Source organism: Glossina fuscipes, unplaced genomic scaffold (assembly GCF_014805625.2).
Source record: "Glossina fuscipes isolate IAEA_lab_2018 unplaced genomic scaffold, Yale_Gfus_2 26, whole genome shotgun sequence".
Taxonomy (NCBI): Eukaryota; Metazoa; Arthropoda; class Insecta; order Diptera; family Glossinidae; genus Glossina; species Glossina fuscipes.
In genome coordinates this window covers 8,280,482-8,300,404 of record NW_023998421.1, presented here as the reverse complement: position 1 = coordinate 8,300,404, position 19,923 = coordinate 8,280,482, and the positions used below count along the sequence as shown (strand labels likewise).

At 33.3% G+C, this 19,923-nt stretch overlaps 3 protein-coding genes across 5 annotated transcripts; 2 read left to right on the top strand and 1 right to left on the bottom strand.

Annotated features, from left to right (window-relative positions):
- Positions 1-36: 36 nt before the first annotated feature.
- LOC119635357 (protein PET117 homolog, mitochondrial) lies at positions 37-349 on the bottom strand. Its single transcript, XM_038030151.1, has 2 exons — positions 252-349; positions 37-190 (listed from the first exon to the last, which is right to left on the bottom strand). Exons 1-2 carry the CDS (start codon positions 341-343, stop codon positions 37-39), a joined length of 246 nt encoding a protein of 81 aa, XP_037886079.1. The 5' UTR covers positions 344-349.
- A 2,631-nt stretch (positions 350-2,980) lies between these two features.
- On the top strand, positions 2,981-19,740 carry LOC119635332 (androgen-induced gene 1 protein). Of its 3 annotated transcripts, XM_038030106.1 has the most exons (4): positions 2,981-3,096; positions 7,524-7,995; positions 18,746-18,966; positions 19,029-19,735. In XM_038030106.1, exons 2-4 carry the CDS (start codon positions 7,798-7,800, stop codon positions 19,351-19,353), a joined length of 744 nt encoding a protein of 247 aa, XP_037886034.1. In that variant the 5' UTR covers positions 2,981-3,096; positions 7,524-7,797; the 3' UTR covers positions 19,354-19,735. The 3 variants fall into 3 exon arrangements, with proteins under 3 accessions (XP_037886034.1, XP_037886035.1, XP_037886036.1); XM_038030107.1 differs by lacking the exons at positions 2,981-3,096; positions 7,524-7,995 and adding an exon at positions 15,495-15,777 and having other exon boundaries at positions 19,029-19,740; XM_038030108.1 differs by lacking the exons at positions 2,981-3,096; positions 7,524-7,995 and adding an exon at positions 17,113-17,434.
- LOC119635259 (protein amnionless) lies at positions 12,361-13,959 on the top strand. Its single transcript, XM_038029952.1, has one exon. It carries the CDS (start codon positions 12,361-12,363, stop codon positions 13,915-13,917), a length of 1,557 nt encoding a protein of 518 aa, XP_037885880.1. The 3' UTR covers positions 13,918-13,959.
- Positions 19,741-19,923: the final 183 nt, after the last annotated feature.

The following is a 19,923-nucleotide window of genomic DNA, read 5'->3' as shown; positions in this document are numbered from 1 at the left end:
TCGTAAAAATATATTACAGATTTATTACATCAGAAATTATACACTTTCATTTGGATTTTGTTCAGCTTCGCGTTCTGCGCGCTTCAACTGTTTAGTTAGATCGATTTGTTTCTGCAGAGTATATGTATTTTCCAGTTTACGTCTTTGCTGTCTTTCGATGTCGCGCAAAACACCCTCATGTAGATTTTCTCTTTAGTATGAAAGAATTCAATATAAGGAACAATTTCTTAAAGAGTATTAGATTCTCTTACTGATCTGTTGCCTGTTTCAAATGTACATATCCGATTATACATGCGGTTGTTATAATAGAAACTGTCAACGTTAATTTCGAAGTCAAAGACATTGTTTGGAACACTATTTTTACTTAATGTTTTCTCCAAAAAGGGGGATGTTTAACAATAACTGCAATCAGCTGCTTTTGATTTTTTTCGAGGAATCAACGCAATCACTTGCAACTGACGACCGTAAATTAGCTTGATATTGAGGGCTAGCAAACAAGCAATTAAAATTGTGTGACGATTTAAGGAATAATTCTAAAAGAATTCTAAAATAGAATACGGACAATTTCAATTGAAACCATAAAATATTAAATTTTTCCGTTATTTGAAAGGTGTATAATTTTATGGTGAATATTAGTTATTGGCTGCAGCTTAAGTGACCCTCGCAGCGCAGTCAAATTGTGATTGACAGCGTTTTCCTCGCCAATTCCAGGTTATTCAAAAAAACCGGTAAATTAGCTCAAATAGATAGAAGTTGATTCTATTAACCAATTCGTTTGGATCGAATGGATTACGAAAAAGTCTAAAGAAATTTGAAGGCAAATATTATGTCTTTTTTATTGTGATATAAAACATATTTTACATATATAACAGGGAGTTCTTACATGTGAACATAGCATCGCGATTATTAAGTAAATAGACAAAAGCAAGTAAAAATTTTACTGTCCGATAAGATCGACCATTAGGTATTTTTAATTTATTTTCCCTACTCCTTACATGGAAGCCTTTATATCAAAGGGGAATCAAAATAAAATAATATACAATGTTTGCGCGTGTCCTTACAGAAATATTAGAGTAATTAATATTCATCGTCATTATACGTACAACTAGGAAAACTCTTAAAAGTTTTCTTCAAGATTTTCAAAATAATAATAATACCAAAGAGTATCTGAACATTTTTTTTTATAAAAAAGAGATAACAAAAATTTCTTCAAGTCTAATTTAAAGTAAGGGCTTACTGCCTAGCTAACAGGAGGCCCGACGGTCCATAATAATGAGTCCTGAACTCTTCTGTGGCGTACTAAGAAGCCATGTTAATAGGCTGATATTGTACAGGAAAAATCGGATTGCCATTGGAAGGAATATGCACGACAACAATAATTTATAAAATCTACCGGTATGGTACATAAGCTACTGAAACTAAGAAGAAGCGACCTACATTCGGTCTCAGAGTCATAATTGCCTCAAGTACCACCTGAAAAACATTGATATGCTCGATTCATACAGATTCTTCCTGGGAACGAGTGAGACGCTCCGTTCTATTCTAGCGAATGTGAGGCCATCTGCAGAATCACACACCGTGTGTTTGGCGAGCATCAAAGAAGATGGTGGGATTCATACGAATCCTTAAATGGAGGCCTAGAGCCAATACCATATATCTTCTAGGTCGCGATACGGATTGCCCACGCAATTAATAATAACAATTCAAATAAGTTTTTTTTTTTTTTTTTTAAACAAAGAAATGTTTACATCGAGTGGTATGAGAGCGGTGCGTCTGTCTGCGTTTGCTTTGAATTGTTAGCCAAAGTTTGTCCACCTCGACTTTAAAAGGTATGAGCCTTACCGCTCGACGGTCTGTTGATTTTCACACTGTTCACTTGTCCCTTCTAACTTTCACTCTAAAAATCGATTCATAAGAAATATAAGCTTCGGGTTTAAATGCTTTGCAAATTGTTAAGCGGTGTTCTGAAGGTAAGCAAAAGTATTGCAAATATTAAAGATAGCTTTTAACCTATCTTAAGCTATCACAGCACATTTAAAAGCAAACCGAATTGAAGGAAAATGCTAAATGATGAATCGTTGAAACGGTTAATTTCGTATCATACGAATACAAATAGGTAAGTAAATACGAACACATACGAATATAAATAGGTAAGTAAATTAAAAGCATAATAATGTGATAAGATTACATCGCACGCTATATAACGTACGATGATGTGTACCTTAAATGAGTTTTTGCGAAACTTTACCCCTTAAATATCATTTAATACGTTCTACTGATTCCAGATTTGCTTTTGTTCAGATGTATAATTACAAAAAGGTCCTCAAATAAGATTTGTCATTGTTAATAACTTGAAAAAACTTTAGCCCACGTAACCTAAATGTTTGCGTAGTAGTGCAGTGCATCGTATGGATTAAAAATGTTTATGGAATGACGTTAAGAAAAATACTTATTCCGGAATGTGTTGTTGAGTAAATGCGGCCAATTGACATGCGCAGTTGTTTATGGATTTTTCCCATATTCGTTTTTTGAATATATATATATATATATATATATATATATATAGATTTAAACATATAGCCCTTTTAAAGTGAGGAGAGTATACGGTGTGAGGTGGTTTATAAGAAGTCCTAGCATTGGAATATAAATAAAAGTCACAAGCATTTCATCGTAATTCTTGACGCTTACAAACATGTAAACATTAAGCACTACGTTTATTCAAAAGTACGTAGTTATATAGATACGTAGACAGATATAGAGACATGTATATATATATATATATATATATATGTATATGTATATAACATGAGTAATAAGCGTACATGCTGCGAGAGTATCGAAATTTCATTGCCTGTTCGCAACTTACAGTAGTAGTTTAAAGCTAAAATTGTGCGGTTCGTTTATTTATCATTCAGATTTGTTCCGAATCAACACTTAAAGAGAAGAGTAGGGGTGAATACCCATTGACGGGGACATATTAATTACAAAGAAAAAGAATAAAAAAAAACAAAAAAAAACAGCAAAAAAACATCGATATCTTTGATTAAGAAAATTTTTTGTGTAACATCTTACAAACAAAAGCGGTTTTATATATACGTATGTGTAAATAGATTTGTGTTCAAATGTCCTTTTTGCATTCAAACATTTATTCTATGAACAAAATATTCCGATTAGTTTTTGTTTTTATTATAATTCCTCTTCTGTCTAAGCTTCGTCAGAATGTGTAAATTATTTTAGTTTAGGTTACGGTTGAATAATTTCCATACTTACTACCAAGGTAGGTGGTAAGCAAGATTTCTCCAATCGTTGTAGTCGGCTTTTCGCGTTTTCAAAATCATACAAGTTAAAATAAAATATTGCATTATGGCATAAAAATTGTTGATTGACTTGTACGGATAAAGTTTGAATATGTGCATCATGCGCTCAGAAAGCTAATCAAAGAGACGGATATACTGAAAATGTCAATATATTATTGCTCATCCTATACCATTTCTATAAAGGCGCATGAAATTCGTCTTAAAACGCATAAAGCTTTCTTAATTGTATTGTTTATTTATTTATTTATTTTTTTTTTTTTGCATTTTTTGCATTTCTTGATTTTCATTATACAAAATCCAAATTGTCTCAAATTTCAGTCGATTGGAGGAAAAAAAGTCATGAAAAATCGCTTTTACACCCATCACAGAATGGTGAGCGGTGTATTCATTTTGTCAGAGACTGTACAAAGTATATATATTCTTGATTAGTATCAAATTATAAATCGGTGTCCGTGCGTCCGTCTTTTATATATATTTTCTTTGACGTGAAAATGAAATTATGGATTTAAAATTCGGCGACCATTGATATTGAAAATGAACCCAGGGAGTCGAAGGGCACGCCTATAGTACAACGTAAAAACAGGACATGTGTAGTTTTCAAAAGGAATAAAAACTGAATTTTTTGCCCATTATTTATCGAGTACAGTAAGTAAATCTACATTCTGTGTGCGATGTTGTAGCGCCTGCACAAAAATAGGCAAAATTGACCACGTCAGTACAGTCTTATTCAATCTTATCAAAATTCAATTTTTTTTCAATATTCCGGCACAGAAGCAAGCTTGAAAAACCCCACATTAAATTTTATATTAAATTTTATATAAATTTTTAGCTCCAGTTACAGATTTGGAATACACCTAAGTATGTTCGTCTGTTCGTCTGCGCAACTATAAAGAGCCCCGTTCGTAAAAAATAGAAAAAGGATTTGAAAACGAATGAAATTCTTCAAAGGATATGCCTATAACGCTCACAGGCCTAGGCAAGAAAAACAATGAACATCCAAGCGTTCGGTGTCTTTCGTTCGTTTCTCATAACAACTACACGTTAGAAATAGTTTTTCTACAAAAAAAAAAACAGCCATGCCCACCCAATACTACGGAGTATTCAAATTTATATATATTTTTTTCTATCTTTCACAGGATTTATGATGCGTATAAAAGATTCGCGATCAAATATAATTTTCTTACTTGCCTTTTTTGTTTTCGTTTACTTCACATAACAAAGGGAGAATATTTGAATTGCAAAATGTTTACTACGCGTTGAAGTATGCTTTGAAGAATCTAAAAAGAATTCTATGTAGGACAGCATGAACAGTGTAATTCACTTAGCTTTGTCTTGTTGTCTGTCGATTGCATTATTGAGAGCGAAATAAGACCATCTAATATTTGTTTAGAAGAACAAACCTTACTTGAAATTTGTTCTAATCACTTTCATTAGGTTAAGTTCGAAAAGTCATATAATCTGACCGCTCGTTTGTCCACAATTACCTATAGAATATTTCGCAGTATTTGCCTTTCTTAGAAATTATGTATCGAAAATTCCTCACAACTACTGAAAATTCGCTTTTTTTTGTAACCTAATATTTGCTAGAAGCTAATGATGTGCATTACTATATATATGCGACTCGAAACATGTACAATTCTGATCTTGTTCCCTTTAAAGTAGGATGTATTAGCTTTCTTATCCCGGTTGCAATGCTTAGTAGGCAAAAGCTACCCTATAAATAAAGTAATAACGCTAGGATAGAGAGCTCAATGGACTGCGTCTTTCCATTCGTCGTTAGGAATTTCATAGTCGCCCATTAAATAAAACGACGTTAAAAAAAAACATTCCAAACTTTTCGATGCCGAAGAGGGTAACTGGAGCGCCCAAAAATAAGCAAAAAATAGCAATCGCTCAGATGATAGGTGGTACGCGAGGATATATTAAGTTGATGCAGATGTTTGCAAATTCCCATGGACTGACCCGCCTTTGATTCAGGATCACTTTCTAAATCGACCTGAGCCTGGCTGTCTGTGCGTCCGTCGTGCATGCTTGTCTTCAATCTGCAAATGGCAATTTTTAAGATATTGTGACATGTTGTGGCCCAAGGACAAATGCTATTGAAAATAGTTCGAAACGAACCGTTTTCTTGACTATTCCCCATATAAACCCCTATTTTGAAAAGTCGTTAAGTGAGCAGCTGTATTAACCAAAGTGGTGTAGGGTATTTAATGATAGACCATGACCCATTATAGTGCTTTTACTTTTGTCAATTCCTTTCCCTCTTAGCTCATTTTCATGGCTACGCTTCACATTTCAGAATGAAGACAAGGATTCTGAATAATACTCTATTGTTTTTTTACATCCAATAGAAATTTTTAAATAGAATCCTTTTTTATATTTATTGCGTACTCTCGTTTTGTGTGATATCTGTCAGTTCTCTTTTCATGAAATCTTTACTAAATTTTTGATTTGCATTGATGCAAAGGAAGGCGAACAATGATTTTCAACTTTATACCGGATGGTTGTCACAGAATAATCATGCGGTAGGTGATTAATGCAAATTTCCCGGATAGTTCCTGATAACGAATAATAGTAGTTGGCGTAATTATGGTAAATAAAAATGATTGAGGGAATGGGAGCGATTGGCGATTATTATGCTTAAATACATTTTAAAAAAATAATCGTCAAAACGAGCGTAGCAAAGAGTAAGAGACATGAACATTTGCAAATGAAGAGGGCAATGACATCGTCAGTCGGTTATCATTTCTTCTGTTGTCCAAAGCCACTATAACTGCTTTTTCTTCCAATATTGTTTATAAAATATCTATAAAAGTTGGGAAGTGTGCACAATCTTATCAAGAAGTACCAGGTATTATTGGATTCAATGGCCTTTAATTTGAATAAAAAGTAAATTTTTATACCATGCTCTTCGTTTAACATTGCATTGAGACTAGGCTGCAAATGGTGTCTTTAAAAACGCTAAAAGTAGACCTTGGTTAAACTTTTGCCTGTTAAATGTAAAACCAATAAAGTATTTTTATTCAGCACCAAATTCTAAATCGATGTAAGATATCGGTCTGTCTGTCTACTTTTCTGCGAAATGTCCGCGGTAAAGATTTCCCTGGGGACAAAAACGATGCTAGGTGCTTCAATTGGAAGTACTTATGTTTGCAGTTTGGTATTGAAGTTGGGCAAAATCGGCCGAAATATGCACCCATTGTACAACTCAACTTCAGAAAAAATCGGTTTTTTCTTCGTTATCTATAAGCCACAACAGGCCCAACGACAAATACTGGCAATTGCATTCTATGGATGGTGCTGCAGCAAAATAAAAAGAAATCGTCCACGCCTACTCAATATTATAGTATATTAAAAATTCACCCTTTTGCCCGAAAGAAGCTTCAAAAAGCTTACAAATATAGACAGTTTATATATTATTACTACTACTAGACATAATTGTCAGTCCGTCTGTCATCCATCTGTTAATTGCTGTTGTATAAATGTAGTCATAGCCGTAACAATGGGGATATTTGCTTCAGCCCCCCGGCATAAATTTCCACTTTTATTCTAAAGAAATGGAAAAAACCATCCACGCCATACTTTATAAAATATGGATGTTTAGCTTTTTTCTTTTTTAGATTAACTGAGCCGAATATAATTTTCTTATGTGTGTTTTGTAAGAAGTTCAATTTTTTGGTTTTAAGAAATGTTGGTTTGAAAGAAATTTCGCTACTTTTTTCTTCCTCTTTCCCGACATTCCCGATTTAACTCATCACATTCAGCTTTGCGTAATATGTTTACTGTATTCTTCTTCTTTCACGATAATAATGAAAATATTCATAAAAAATTTTAATTTTTATCATTTTGTGAAACCATTCAATCTGTTCAGCTCCCCGCCGTGAATGAAAATATAAATTTCTCTGGCCCGTCGATGATGAAAAAAGTTACCCACCCCTGATTTAAGAAAAGTTTTTCTTCGTAAGTTTTCGTCGACTTGTTTCAATAATTTTTTCAAGAGGAAAGAATTTCATTGAACAAGGATGTCTATAAAATTAGGTCAATAATATATTAAGTAGCAAACTATCGAATTTTTAAACTTACTTCATGCGCTTATATTGTCATAACCCGAAGTATATATATATATATCGTCGGCGAATCTTTATTTAGAAGACAACAAAGTTATAAATTGAGGTTAAGTTTTTAGCATGTCTTCGCTTTTTATAGATTGGTGCTGCTTTTTAATGCATTTAATGAGCACAAATCGTGGAGAAGTAATACGCATGCAAACAAGGTTGCAAGCGTCTCGTATGTGAGCCAGTTGATACTGAAAGTGTTAACCTTATCTATATTTGAATTATATTTTGACAATTCGAAGAGTTTAAGTTCAGGACTTATCATAAGTGGATATTTTCATATAAAATAAACGAGAACGTTTCCCTCACTGACCTTAAAGTGTTGACTTTAATCGCATATAATTATCGATAGACGAATCAGCAAAATGACAAAAGTGGAATTATATAAATCGCGTATATTTGTTACCACTATACATCTGCTGGCTCTTGGACAATTCGTTTATGCCTTGTATTTTCGAAAATGGGATAAACAAAAGAGTTATCGTTTAAAAAACGCAGCTATTCAACATATGGTAGCGGATACCTGGGAAAAGAAATTACATTTTCTAACCTATTGGTGTTTGGTAAGTAAGCCATATAAATATAAATTCTTTATTATTATTATTATTATTATTATTAATTTCAACAGAGAAATAAATTCTAAGATTAAATTCTTAAAAGCAACTAGCATCTAAGGCTATCGGCTTTTATTAAAAACTCTACCGCACTTGAGATTCGAATCCACGACTATTGACTTGCTAGTCGAGATTCCTCGCCTTCGGCTACTCAGGCAGATAAAAAATTCTTTAAATTAACCTTTCGTCTGAGAAATTATTGCATTGCATATACACATATATATATATCTTAAACTATTGAAAAGAAAGATTGACGGCCGTTACCTCAAAGTTATTCACATAACAACTTTTCGAAATAAGGTGCTATAGGGAAATGCACGAAAAGGTATTCGGATCCGAATCATTTTTAATAGCATTCGTCCTTCAGCCAAAATGTGTCAGTGTACCGCATTTCATCAAAATATATTGATAATTGCTGCCTGTAGATGGACGGACAAGCTTAGAATTACTACTTTCTGAAATGCGAGTTTACCTCAAATCCTTTTGGTTATTGCTCACATAATACAGTTTTGTACCACACCACGAATATTCACTTGCACAGGCAATGTCTTGAACAAATCGTCATAATTATGCCCTATATTTTGACAATTATATACAATTTTAAATACAGAAATTGATTCCTAAATAGAGCGGAAATGCTTTAATGTGCGAACATACGTTATTTGGCATTTTGCTATACACACATACACATTGATAACACTTCATATGTAAATAAACTCATGAAAGACATTAAATACAGCTTTCATCCTCATCGAGAATAAATAAAAAACACTCTATACGGTCCTACAGTTATTGTAAATGTTTAGCAAATCCAGTATGCTCTCGATGATAGGTGTAGTAAGAAAGTTACAGTGTGTCGCTATAGAAAGCCTATAATCTAGAGCAAATATGGAGAAATTATAAAACATTTTAATAATTAGAGGGCGTGCCAATGCCGTTTGACACCACCGTCAAGTTACTGAGACATCACGAATGAATCGATCGACATGGTCTCTTGTAATTATGTTCTGCTTCTTTTGCAATTCAGCAAATTAACAGCAACTAAATAAGATTCAATATGAACACGACATTCTTTGTTAGAACTGAAGGATCGGGTATAATTATTTTGTTCAAATGTTTGCAATAAGTAGGAGCGGGCTTTGGCAACCCCTTAAAGTCTATATATTTTTGATCAGGTCAACTTGTTAATTTATTTGAGTATGTAGGTCTGGCCACCTGCTCATCCCAAAAATATCTGCCGTAAACATTCTTCCATTCCTAAAAATACATATATTTAGTTTGGGGAAAAAGAAATCCATTATTTTTTCGGTAGATGGCTGCACTGATAGATTTCTCGTAAAGTATCGATCAAACAATTTCAGATTTATGCTCGTTGGAAAGGTGACATTTCGCAGTAAAAAAATTCTTTTGCTGTTTTTTGTTTGGTGCATTCAGTTGTGAGTTACAGCGTGTTAAAAATGGGAGTGGACAAAGAGAAAATTCGGTACATTTTACAGTTTTTCTTTGACAAAGGCGAAAATGCAAGCCAGGCGGCTAAAATTGTGAATGGTGTTTATGGTTCCGATACTGTAACAGCCAATTATGTGCAATTTTGGTTTCGTACATTCCGTTCAGGAATTTTTGATGTTAAAGATGCACCTCGCACAGGTAGGCCGGTCATCGAAAATGTCGATAAAATCGGAGAAATGATCGAAGTTGACCGGCATGTTAGCAGTCGTAACATCGCCCAGGAGCTAAAAATCGACCATAAAACAGTTTTAAACCATTTACACAAAGCTTGATTCAAAAAGAAGCTCGATGTTTGGGTGCCACACCAATTAACAGAAAAAAACATGATGGATCGAATTTCCATCTGCGAAGCCTTGGCCTTGGAATGAGATAGACCCATTTCTTAAACGGATGGTGACTCGAGATGAGAAATGGATCACATACGATAACCCTGTGCGAAAACGATCGTGGTCAAAGAGCGGTGAAGCACCTCAAACGGTGTCAAACCAGGCCTAACGGCCAGGAAGGTTTTGTTATGCATTTGGTGGGACTGGAAAGGGATTATTTATTATGAGTTGCTTCCATACGGCCAAACGCTAAATTCTGATGTCTACTATCAACAACTGGCACGTTTGAAGATAGCGATTGACCAGAAACGGCCAGAATTGGCCAACAGGGGAGGTGTCGTGTTCCACCAGGACAACGCTAGGCCACACACATCTACAGTGACTCGCCAGAAACTTCGGGAGCTTGGTTGGCAAGTTTTAATGCATCCGCCATACAGTCCGGACTTGGCAACAAGCGATTATCATCTTTTTCTTGCATTGCAAAATTTCTTTAATGATAAAAAATTGGGATCTAGGGAGGATTGTGAAAATCGACTACTAGAGTTTTTTGCAAATAGAGACCAGGACTTCCAACAAATCATACAACAAAACGGTGCATATTTGACCCAAATCGGACAATCCGAAGCATGTTAAATAAAGTCCTGAAGTTCATATAAAAATAATGGATTTCTTTTTCCCCAAACTAATATTTTTTTGAAATTTCGCAGAAATCTTCCTGCACTTAGGTTGGCATTAAGAAATAGATCAAATGGTACGAAGGACATAATTATTCACCTAATATGCACGCAATATAAATTTCTAGGTACATTCTGTAAAAAATAAAACAATGAGTCTCGCCCATACACTTTTATAGAGTATGGATACATATTTGTTAATTCTTTTCTTTTTTTTTTTAGCATTTTTTAAAAGATTCTTAATTGTTGGCATATATATGTATATAATTAACGTGGAATAATGCAAATATTTCGTAGACCTTTTTTCCGCGTGTAATAAAATTGCTGGAAAAATGTGGGTGAAAAATGCTCTTAATTGTCATAAGATGATTAATATTTTGTAAAATTTATATATGTATGATCGCAATGCGAACAATTAGTTACATTGTGATCTTTACAGATACATTTTTGTGATATATTTATTGTTATTTTTTTAATCATATGAAATATTTTTTGTGCAAAATTCTTCTTCTTAATGTTTTCGTTTTGTTTTTATTAACACAAAAATATTTGTATTTATGTTTTGTTCGCACCATTAATGGTCAAAAGGAATGGGGCTACATATGTCAGAATTCGTGCATATGCGTACGCGCGCGAGTAATGAGTTTCTTTTCATGAATACATACATATATTATATGAAATGAAATTCTGAAATATTGAAGAGAAAAATATTCTTTTAATAAAAGATTTCACCTTAATGTGGATTCTTTTATCAAGTCTTTCTTTAATCGTATGTAAACACTTGAAAATATTACATTAACAATAGCTATCTTAATCACTTGATCCAATTATATCTTTGTCCTTGAGATAACCTTTTGAAATATTACCAACAATTTTTGTCTCAATAAGTCTTATACAATAACAAGTTGCAGCTTTTAATTGGGACGTTCTTTGTTCTACTACAACCTTAATATACTTTTACAGCTAACAAGATAATGACACTTTTTGCCCTGTTATGGATTAGGTTGTACGACCGAGATCTAGAAGAAAGTTTTCATATTTACTGGCAAAAACTAAAGCAGTAAAAACTCGTCAATGGAGACAAAGCGTTTAGAATTTATTAAGAGGAAGAGCGACTTCTTGCCAGATAAGGCATATTTTTAATTAGCCGACAAAATATGGGAGTGATTGACTTGGAATATTTGATATGTCCCCCGGAAAGCTCGATCTTTCCCCTTCGGATTATAATTTTTTTTAGTCTCTCCAACCCTTTATTAATGCTATTAAGTCCACTTGAGAAGAGGCTTGTTACCGTCACCCGTTTTACGGTGGTGGAACAATAGTTTTATCAGAAAACAAGTAAGACCCACTTTCATCCTAAAATATTATCCGTTTGGCATATAAGATTTAGTATTTCATCACTATCCTTATAATCGATGATAGTCCAAAAAATAGACCTATCCGATTCAAATTTGATACAGCTAAGTCTTATGTCAAATTGTTGTTACGAATCAAATTTTTAAAAAATACCAAAAATTGAACATTTTTGCCAAATAAATATTTATTTCTTATTAGAACATGGACAGATATGAGATGGACAGATGGATAGACAAGGTATCCTAAAAGACGAGTCTACTTCAATTCCTTCTGTGTTTTGTATATATCCGCACAAGCAGAATAGACCGTGTATCACATAACCCCATGAAAATGACCAGCATTGCATATATGATAATTTACAAAGATAAAGAATAAAACGCCCCAAATAATAATTAATTTATTGATTTCAAATTTAGTTGCAAGGAAAGCTTTGAAGAGTTCACTTCATAATGTTCGACTTAAATATATTCTTCTTCGCCATTATACATATGTCAATAACTTTTTCGACTGGCACTAAGTGGTTAATCGATAATCCCGGATTTTATGATAGTAAAAGTTGGTTAAATGATTATCTTCCTTGTGCCCGAGAAACAGTAGTATTTCCAGAAAAGTATCCAGGTGTATTGCCGTTACCGGAACTTGTTGAAGTTGGCGGTTTTGTATTGCCCGCAGATGGTGCCATACTTTTGAATAGAGAGTCTACCATAGTACTAAAAGGGGAATCAAAGAAAAGACCCTGCGATAGAGGCAAAGCTTATATACGCTCGCCCAATGTACACAAATGGTTTAATCCAACAACTTGGCGCAGCATTGACGAGAAGAAAGGAAATAAGGCGATACCGACTTTAGAAAAGATACCTTGCAATAATGAATCTGTTGTTATACAAAGTAAAGGACCTTTGGCTTTTGATTTGGAAAATGTACCTTATCTAAGAATGGGTCAATTAAGTTTTGCTGGGTCTTTGCTGTCTAAGGATTATGTTAGGCAGTTACTGTATACCAATCTCGGTGAGCTATTGTTTCGTAATCAGGCGGGCGTACGAGTGGAATACTATTATAATGACGTTTGTGGCTGTCATAGAGATTATAATCATTTTTTGGAGCCTGTTTGTCATAACGTCATGAAATCATGTGAGAAACCCCATTGTCAAGTTTCAATTGTGCCATTGGGCAGTTGCTGCAGTATATGCGGCTCCCTGCTAAGTTTCAAGGTGGGTAATTGCGACAGTAAAAGATTGCACACGCTCCAAACTATACTGGAGAGAGCCGCAAAGGAACAAAATCTGCAAAACGATTTAGACTATCACGTGAATTATTACAGTTCAAAAGACTATGGCATCTACTTGCAAGCGATTATAGTCGATCGGAAGAATTATAATGAGAAAAGTGTCAATTTTGTGAAGAGCCTTAACAGTAGCGTTAATTGGATAAAGAAGTTAAATTTACAATCATTGGCCAATTACAAATTACAATATTCGGGACGTCCGTATAATCCAGATATAACATTCGGTTCGGTTATTTTAATTATACTATGCGTGATGTTGTGCGCCATAGTTGCTTTAATAATATTTGCTCATTATGTACCACATCACCGATATTTGTTATATATACCGCAATGGATGTACGATCCAAGGCGATGGGTGGCCTATAATTGGAGAGGTTTATTACATCGATCTAATTTTATGTTTGCACGTTTCGACAATGCTAGAAGTAGTGCACGGGATGTAACGGCGGGCGCCGGTACTCGTATGCCAGTAGTGATGGGTTATGATGCCGAAAATGATAGCATTAGAGAAAGAGCTTTCGATAATCCCATGTTCAGTGAAGAGCCCGCTGTTTTAGCTAAGAAACCAGTAGGGAAGAAAAATGAAGAGCACTTACCCACGGAAAGTGTTGCGAGCCTGAGTGATAAGAATCGGAGTAAGAAAGATGAACAAGAATTAACTGAAATTAAGTTAATATCATCCTCAGAGGGAGAGGATACAGAAGAAGAAACCATGGAATGAAAAACATTACCTTTTCATGGCTGCATGCTGAAATAAGGCAATAATTCGAACGCACACATAGTGCAATAATTATATGAAAAAGTAATAGCAATGAAAAGTAAATATTTTCAGCAATTGTCTAATTTTAAAAATTATTCCAAGATGTAATGCAACATATTTTCTCAGTTTTATTGAATTATTCACCGCATGAATGCATAAATAATGAATTTCCATCGCATACGTACATTGTTTTATTTTGGGAGTAAAATTAAATAAACACAAATCAATTGAGATTGATTTACTATTCAGTGCTCGCTCGCACTTGTATACTTATCAGCACAGTAAAACCAATGCAATTGAAACGTGCACATATTTCTTTTTACGATTTAAGAGTAAATAACATTTTTCATAAAAAAAGTATATATTGATTTTTCTTTACATTATTAGGTTATTAATCCATTAAAAAAAAACATATACTTGATGAGTGTGCGTAGACAAATTCAATACATGCAAGTATTTTGTGTAAACATACATAATACAATCTGAGAATGCGAGAATGCAACTATTCTTTTGGATACTATTATTTAATTTGTTATCCTATCAACATAACAAAGCTTCGATCACCGGCTGTCTTAACTTGAAGCATCGGAATATCAAAATATTCTTTTAAATCTTGACGTTTCAATATGTGGATCGACATAGCTAGAAATATGATTTTTTCCAAGTTGCTCGTTGGACTAGATTTATTTTGAAGTCACGAAAATGCAAGGCTTATCTTGTATTGCCCACGAGTATAGCAACTTTCAATAAAAAGGCGAAAGCAGCAATTTTATCACTTTCTAAAAAAATATTATTATAAACGTATTTCAAGTATTGAGAATGCGTACTTTTGTATGCTAGTGTAGGCAAGTGCATAAAAAATAGCTTTGTCATTGCGTGCGAACGTGACAATTAAACAAGAATAGAAAGGTTTAAATCTATTGTTTGTAACCATTTATAAACGCTCTTTACTAATGCTTTAAAGAACGTACTTTGCCTCAATTAAAAAGTTAATTTAAAGGGAACGAAAAGAGAGAAAACCAGAGGTTAACAAAATGTAAGAGATAAGAATTTGAGAATGCATATAAAATTGCAAGTTCTTATGCATTGCATAGAGGACGTTTTAATTTATATAGATGACACCAATAATTGCATAAGCTAAACATCATATATGAGAAACATATATAATCTTTTAGCATACTTTAAGAATAATCTCCTATTAATGTCAATTTCCCATATGTAAAGAAGTATATGAGCCGAAAGCCATATTTTTTTTAATACTAGCCTCCCAAAATAAGTCTATGCTGATATTAAGAAATTTCCTTCCTTCTGTGTATATCTTATTGCTCATTTTATACAAAAACGGCATGCGATACAATTTAAATGTTAAAAATTTCTCCTATTTCTAAAAATATGGCAACACCGGGCATCATTTATTTTATTATGAAAAGAGCAAACGTTTGCTGATTCTCATTTTATCTGCAGCACTCTCTCGAAATAAAACCCACTTATCAGAAATGATTTGACAACTTAGAGAAAAATTGCACGCTTTCATAACAACAAAACATTCGTGGGCACGCGTTTTCTATGTAAATTTCTGACTGGAGAAAGTGAAATAATTTGCAAATCTTCAATTTAAAAATTGTCTAGTGAGCTTGAAAGATGACGAAATTATCAGCTGAGCCGGTTTATAAGGCCATTCTTGGGTCACTATGTATTTTAATGCATTTCGTGGCAGCAGTGCAATTTTGGTATGCCATTTACTTTGATCACGTCTTCGTTGTTTTCCCAGTCGCATCATCTTTTGGTGGCAAATTTAAATTCCTAACATTTCTGGATGCGGTAGGTAAAAATAATATGACTCAAGCATTTATAATTTAAAAGCACAAGTGGCAATTAACTTAATCTAAAGAAAAACCAAGTAAGGGAATTATGTTCAATCATGAACGAATTCTTTATACCCATCAGCGTTATCCTAAAAAAGGGGAAAGAGGTGGGCGAAAGTTGCTTCTATGCGTTATAGAAGTTTTGGAAAAAAAGGAAATTATTACACTATAAAATTGAGTGGGTGAGTTAAATTTTTTCCGTTTTTGCAGAGGTGCTACAGTATCGTTCGTAGAATATATAGTTCATGTATTACCATAGGGCTTCTTTTTGGCTGATTTGGCTCATTTTCAATACCAACCTGTGTGCAAGAACTACCTGCCAAATTTAAAGTCAACAACTACATTTTTGTCGTCAAGAAAATCTTTACAATGCACGTTACACAGATAGATAAACGGACAGACGGAGACGCTTAAATCGATTCAGAATTTGATGCTGATCAAGAATATATTTAGTTTGTGGGATCTTTAAGGCTCCCCCCCCTCTTAATTGCGGCACACACTACTAAGTTTGCGTGGATGTATAAAACACCCAGAAGGACATGAGATAGTCGCTGTGTGAACCGATTTAACTTTGTCTTGGGTTTAACCTATAGATCGCACCGTTTGAGATATTTTGATGAAATTCGCTGCGATTACATGTTTTGGGCCAAAGGCAAACACTATTGAGAACGGGTCGTGTCGTAAAAGCTTTTCGACTACTTTCGTCTAAATCTATATTAAAAAGTCGTTATACGAAAGCCTGCATTTGCGAAGTGGTATAGGATATTCAATGATAAGCCGTGACCTACTATATACAATTTTTATTTGTTTTATAACAAGTTTAAAAGAAAGAAAAAGTCAAAGACTTTTATGCAATAAAGACTATACTTTAAGAGTAGATGTTACGATAAGGTTTATTTAGCTAGAAAAACAAAAGACAATAAAGCGAGTCAATTCCACAAGATTGGGCTTTCATTTGCTGTGTTAAAAAGGTCAAAGAAGTTATCATAGAAACTGAAAAGACTGAAAGACCCACTAATATCATTAAGTTTGTGACATTTGAAATTGAGGCGTTCATTCTCATTGTAAACTTTACATATATGATTTGATTTAATGGCAACTGAAGCGATTATTTGTTATGCTCCGCAATATCTATTTTCGCATTGAGCAATAACTCGCTAAAAAGCATTACTTACTTGAACTATAGACGTAGAAATTCGTATTTCTTTCTTCAAAAGAGTGAATATTTACCGATTCTCTTCTCATTTTTAGCTTTCGCTCAGGGCTAGACATTATAAATGGCATTTGATAGATAGATTCGACGATTTAAACAATTGTACGCTTTGATCAGTTAATGACAGCAAAATTCACTGGCTCTGCTTATTAGACAAAAAAAAAAAGAAACTTTTTATTATAGAAAGTGAAATAAGTATACTTTAATTTTGAATATTACGAAAATGACAAAATCTTCTACAGATCCGGTTTATAAGAGCGGTTATGGATCATATCGCATTTTAATGCATTCCGTTGCAGCTGCGCAATTTTTTTACGGCATATATTATTTCCAATATTTTGTTACTCTTCCAGACGCGACTTTTGCTGGCAAATTTCAATTTCTAACATTTCTGGATGCGGTAGGTAACATGGCACAAGCATATATAATTTCATAAAAAAGTGGCAATTAACTTAATCTTATCGCATAATTCAAGAAAATTAATTAATTATTAATAACGGACACCAGAAAGAATTTATCAGTACATTTTATAAATTTTAACGTATATATTAGAGAAGATGAAAGATTAAAGAACACTTTTTTCCTCTTGTGAGATGCAGATTGTGTTTGAAAGAGAATGTTAGACTTTAGTCTAAGGTATTGCCAGATTTTATCAAAAATTAATTAAAAATATACTTTTACGCCTTTTCGTAAACAATGCCGGCGTACGACTGTTTGAATTGCATATGAATTGCATAACGGTACACCTAGTTAGAGTTTAAAAAGGCTACGAAAGTTTTTATATTACGAGTTATAAGATATTATAAACTATGAATTATAAGATATTGTCATGTATGAATTTGATACATACCTATGGACATTGTGGTTTTTAATAGCCAGAAGTGCATACAAAATGTTTTTTTAGCTTGTGAATTCGCCAGGCCGATCTTTAATTTGTAAACAATTTCATATGTTTTCTTTTGAATTCCAGTCCTATATTCTTAATATTACAAAAGAAAAGAGTGCGTACTTGCAAGCACTCATTAATTTTAGGATGAACTTTAACGCAAGAAATGATGCTTGACTTGGGCCGGTATCCCCTTTTATTAGGAAAATAATGTTATCTTTTGAGCTTCTGATAGCTTCTACTCTTTTAAAATAATTTTGCTTTAATTAAAGGTTGTAACTGTATTCTTACACCATTATATACGCCTTTGCAAACTAATCTTAAAAGAAAATTTATGCATATATTATATTATCTATTCTATTATCCGGGGATGGAAGGCATATTTCTCATTGATCCAGCCCACTTAATTTCAACATCTAAAAAAGATATTTTTTAAAGAATTAACTTTTTTTATTAGGGCTACCCATTTTTCATTTCAACTAATTATAAAGTTTTTCTTTTGTAGACTCATTATATAGTTCCTCTCACTCAATTGGTAGGCCTCTAGTTTTGTTTCTATTCAGCCAAAGGTTGCTATATTATATATATATATATATTGGAGTATTGGAGTGTTACAATTCTATCATTAATGCAATTTGTTATTGGCTTCAATCAGTAACTATCGTATAATTCTACTTCAAAGTTAATAAAGAAATAGATTTCAAAAACCAGTCCTACTATTCTAAACAAACCAAAAACAAAGAAAAAATCCGCGCAAAAGACGTGGATTTATCCTTGACAAAAATTGATAAATTCGTTGCACTTATTTTATTATTTGATTTTTAGATAATACAAGCCGTGTACTTTACCATTGCCTTAATTAACGATTTTGTGGGCACCAATGAAGTCTCACCTAAACGATTACCACGTATACGAAAGTTAAAGGACTACATGATGGCTGCCTTTGCTTTTCCTCTCGCCTTAAACGTTGGCATTACTTTCTGGTCTATATATGCCATTGATCGGGAGCTGATATTACCGAAAGCCTTGGATGCCGTATTCCCCAGGTATATTTATCTATTAATGTATATGATTACAATTTCGTTGTGCTTATAATTTGCTTTTAAAGCTGGCTGAATCATATCATGCACACTAATATTGCGGTATTTATGATTTTGGAAATGTTCACTTCATTTCGTGCCTACCCAACACGAGGCGATGGTATGGCGGGACTCAGCATATTCCTCTTGGGCTATCTAATATGGCTGCATGTTGTTAAGTATTACTCAGGCCTCTGGGTATACCCTTTTTTGGAGGTGTTATCGCTTCCTCAGCGTCTTTTATTTTTTATTGGCTCATTAGCTATTAATTGGTGTCTCTACGTGCTTGGCGAAACTATGAACAACATGATTTGGTCTAAGGAACTTAAAATGGCTCAACGTAAAACGAATTAAATGTTTTTTTTTGTTCTGTTGACTAACAATTTTTATATCATTGTAATCTTTGGAAGTTTTGTGTAAGAGCGTATAATACACCTCAGAGCAAAAACGAAAGAATTCTTATGATATTGTTAGAAATTATTTAAAAAATATTGCAAAAATTAAAGGAAAACGCCAAAAAAAAGCAAAAAGAATTTTCAAGCATTCTCTTTATGTTCTGAATTTCATAGTAGATTTTTTCTTTACGCGATTTTGTTAAGGACATTTATTGTTGTAATTTTTTAATTTAAATATTTAAGTAAAATAGGAGCTAAATTAAGTACACATTGTCATATCAAATATCAAAGCACTTTAATTAAAGTTTTTCCACCCAAACAATTTTCACAATTGTTAAAAATATTAAAATAAAAAAGAAAAAACTAATTGCGTTTCCTTGATTACAAACATATGTATGGAGTAAGTACACCAGTAATTGCGCGAAGCCATGAGAACAATGAGATAGAGTTTACAAGTCCAGGTTGACAAAAAACTATATATATATAACCTAAGTGCTTACATACGATCAAATTCAAATGTAAAGATTCT

Bases quoted from the DNA above. Each gene is read 5' to 3' on its own strand.
- LOC119635357 (XM_038030151.1), bottom strand. From the start codon at position 343: ATGTCTTTGACTTCGAAATTAACGTTGACAGTTTCTATTATAACAACC. The intron at 191-251 runs GTAAGAGAATCT...TTCATACTAAAG, and splicing joins TTGAAACAGGCAACAGATCA to AGAAAATCTACATGAGGGTG.
- LOC119635332 (XM_038030106.1), top strand. From the start codon at position 7,798: ATGACAAAAGTGGAATTATATAAATCGCGTATATTTGTTACCACTATA. The intron at 7,996-18,745 runs GTAAGTAAGCCA...TTTGATTTTTAG, and splicing joins TTCTAACCTATTGGTGTTTG to ATAATACAAGCCGTGTACTT. The intron at 18,967-19,028 runs GTATATTTATCT...TTGCTTTTAAAG, and splicing joins TTGGATGCCGTATTCCCCAG to CTGGCTGAATCATATCATGC.
- LOC119635259 (XM_038029952.1), top strand. From the start codon at position 12,361: ATGTTCGACTTAAATATATTCTTCTTCGCCATTATACATATGTCAATA.